This window comes from Buceros rhinoceros, unplaced genomic scaffold (assembly GCF_000710305.1).
Source record: "Buceros rhinoceros silvestris isolate BGI_N320 unplaced genomic scaffold, ASM71030v1 scaffold9337, whole genome shotgun sequence".
NCBI lineage: Eukaryota > Metazoa > Chordata > Aves > Bucerotiformes > Bucerotidae > Buceros > Buceros rhinoceros.
In genome coordinates this window covers 852-3,912 of record NW_010421541.1, presented here as the reverse complement: position 1 = coordinate 3,912, position 3,061 = coordinate 852, and the positions used below count along the sequence as shown (strand labels likewise).

At 49.5% G+C, this 3,061-nt stretch overlaps 1 protein-coding gene across 1 annotated transcript in view; it reads left to right on the top strand.

Moving 5' to 3' along the window:
- The window catches only part of MPZL2 (myelin protein zero-like 2), a 3,945-nt gene extending 1,706 nt beyond the window's left edge, over positions 1 to 2,239 (top strand). Inside the window, exons 2-5 of the mRNA XM_010139698.1 lie at positions 655 to 821; positions 1,117 to 1,327; positions 1,578 to 1,719; positions 2,179 to 2,239. Of these exons, the coding sequence (XP_010138000.1) occupies positions 655 to 821; positions 1,117 to 1,327; positions 1,578 to 1,719; positions 2,179 to 2,239 (581 nt within the window). The remainder of the gene's footprint in view (positions 1 to 654; positions 822 to 1,116; positions 1,328 to 1,577; positions 1,720 to 2,178) is intronic.
- Positions 2,240 to 3,061: the final 822 nt, after the last annotated feature.

Sequence of the window (3,061 nt, the reverse complement as noted above, 5' to 3'; positions counted from 1 at the left end):
AGAGCAGTTGTTTCTTGGAGCTCAGCAGTGCTACTGGAACGGGCAGGGCTGCTCTTCTGGAGAAATCTGTTGAGGAATTCAGTGCAGTATGGTGTAACCACTCGTAAAAATGTGACCAGGTCAAGCATGTGAAAAGTCATATGGTAACTTCAGTGCCAGTCAGGAGCCAGCACGTATTTAAGGAGGGGAGCTTTTGCAACAGCATTGCACCTCCTGGATGTCAAGTTTGCTCATGCCTGAAGAGAGACAGTTCCCCCAAACCAAAGCCTATTGTTCCTCTAGGCAAGTCCGTACTGGTTCTTTCTCAACCAGTTATCAGACTGGTAAGAGTTTTACTGTGCCGCCACGAAACCACAAAGACAGCGCTGTACCAGCAGCTTCGATGAATGCAAACTCTCTTGAAACCAGCACTGCACAGCTTGTACGTCAACTGACAAAATCCGTGATGGGATACAGGGGATCTCCTGAATTCTGTATGTGCAGCAGCCCCTTCCTCAGCACCTACATCTGTGTGCTTGTGACCGCCAGGTCAAACATTTATAGGGAGAGATAAGGCAGGCGCCTGCACAGACTAAGTGCAGATAAGGAAGAGTGATGAGCTTCAGCCCAGGCAGTGGTTTTCTTCACCTCTAACCGCTGCTGTTCTCCCTGCAGCACTGTGGCCAGCAGCAGCTGTGGAGGTTCACACTGCCAAGGAGGTGAATGCTGTGAACGGCACTAACCTACGGTTAAAATGCACCTTTTCCAGCAGCAGCCCGATTAGCCAGGACCTGACAGTGACCTGGAACTTCCAGCCCGAGGACCTGAGCTCTCATGAGCCGGTAAGTGAGACCTTTATGTTCCATTTCGTTAACGCACGCTTGCCCAAATAAACCAGTCCCAGGGCCCAGCACTGGGTCAGCCCAGTGGCTGCAGACATTCCAGGAGTGGGTATGGGCAGGCACAGCTGAGACATGCCAGACACCAACCTGATACAGCCTCAGAGTTCACCCGAGAGCGACTGGGCCAGCGCGGCTCTTCCCAGCCTAAGCCGGTGGAGAATGGTGCCGCTCGACTCTCACGTGCTGCTTCTGTCGCACAGACTGCAGAGGGATGACAGCTTCCTCTTTCCTGTAGGTATTTTGTTACATGAAGGAGCCCTACGAGCTGCCTACTGGGCGGTTTAAAGAGCGAGTCACCTGGGACGGGAACATTGAGCGGAATGATGCTTCCATCGTTATCTGGAATTTGCAGCCCACCGACAACGGGACGTTCACCTGCCAAGTGAAGAACCCACCGGATGTTTACGGCACAATTGGTGAAGTGCGGCTCAGGGTTGTGCAGAAAGGTGAGAGGCCGAGAACCACACCAGGGATCATGTAAATGTAGCCAGTGCGAAGCCTTGGCAGATCTCCCCCCACATTTGGGAAAATACATGGAGGAAAAGGGATTATAAAGAGAAAGCATGCGGGTCGATAGTGGATACAGGGGGAAAAGGAGCCTGAGGAAAGGTTATATTCGCAGACAGAGGTTCTTCCCTCATAGCAAGAGCCCCCTGTGTGTCCCCCTTGTCCATTTATCTGTTTCTCTCCATGCAGTGCAGTTCTCAGAAATCCACTTCCTGGCGGTGGCCATTGGGTCTGCTTGTGTCCTGATGATCATCGTGGTGACAGTCGTGATTATCTGTCGACACCGTCGGAAGAAAGCACAAGAGAAGGTCGAGGCGGCAGACACTGAGCTGTAAGGATGGAGGAGAGGGAGAAAGGCGTCTGGGAAAGCTTGTCAAATAGATCTTTGTAGCTGTTCTGAATCATTGGCTTGGACTCCACACTAAGCGTCCACAAAGCAAAACTGCCAGCACATTCAGCAATAATTGGCTGCCTGTTTGCAGTCAGAACTGAGCCCCAGGCTGAACAGCTTTGAAGTTCTCCTTTTGCTCTTGCCCCTTGCAGCGGTTCCTCGCTCAGAGAAGGATCCAGCTGTTGTGGTGGTAGCTGGCAGATGATCACTCTGTTCTTTCCTCCGTGAACTTGGCGCTGTGGTCACCGTGCACATAGCACGCTCATTATCTCAGCATATAACTCCTCTCTGTATGTGATGTGCGTCACGTGTAACTCAGAAGGTGTTTCTGCTGCTCAGAATATCTAATGCTGATTTGGGCTTTTTCTTTTCTTTTTTTTTTTTTTCCCCCTGTAACAGTAGAGAAAAGGAGAATCTGAAGGTGAGAGAAGAAAGGGAAGCCAGGCCGTTAGAAGACTAGGGGCCCTTGGTGGTATCTACCGTGCAGGTATCCGTTCAAACGCTCTCTAGTTAACGTCCCAGATTTCCAAGGCAGTTTTACTGAGGCACTGCCCTCCTGGGGCCATGGTAGTCACAAACAGAAACAACTAAGAAGTCACTCTTTGCTCTCGAGGAGCCTTGAGGCAGACTGACAACAGAATAGGCAGCAGAGCCGGAGCTGCCTCTTGACTGTAGAAGAGGTTTCTCCAGCGTGGTGTCAAGCACCATTGGTAGGGAAGCTGTTGCGGCTGCTTTCTGTGACAGACCTGCTTTGTGGGTAAAGAGGAATGAATTACTTTCAACAGTTTTGAATCTGCTTTTTGATTCATTTAATCTGCATTGGTTTAAAATTGCTACGGGAAAGACTGAAACTGTTTCCAGATTTGCTGGCTTTGCTGAGACATTTCAGCATAATTTTTACCCCTTCAATTTTTGAGGTCAGTAGTTGCCCCTACTGTTTTTGTCTTCAGCAATAACCCTGAGTAATGACTCTGTTTTGTTTTTCTTATAACCTTTCTTCTCAGGTACTTCTAAAGCGGATGGTGAAGCTTGTAATTTCGGACGTTAGACCAGAGCTGAATTACAGACGCCTCATGCTGGAGTGTGCTATCCTTGCTCTACCTGAAATTCTTGCAAGAAAAGAGGACATTAACAGCAGATGTAAATTTCCTTCGTTGAAGCAAAGCAGGAGGAACGTGCCCCATGAACAAGGAACTTTCCTTAGCCTTCACACGTGCAGGATGGGGAGCAAGCTGCTCTGAAGGTGGAAAGATGCCAAAAAGATTTGAACAAAATGCCAAGA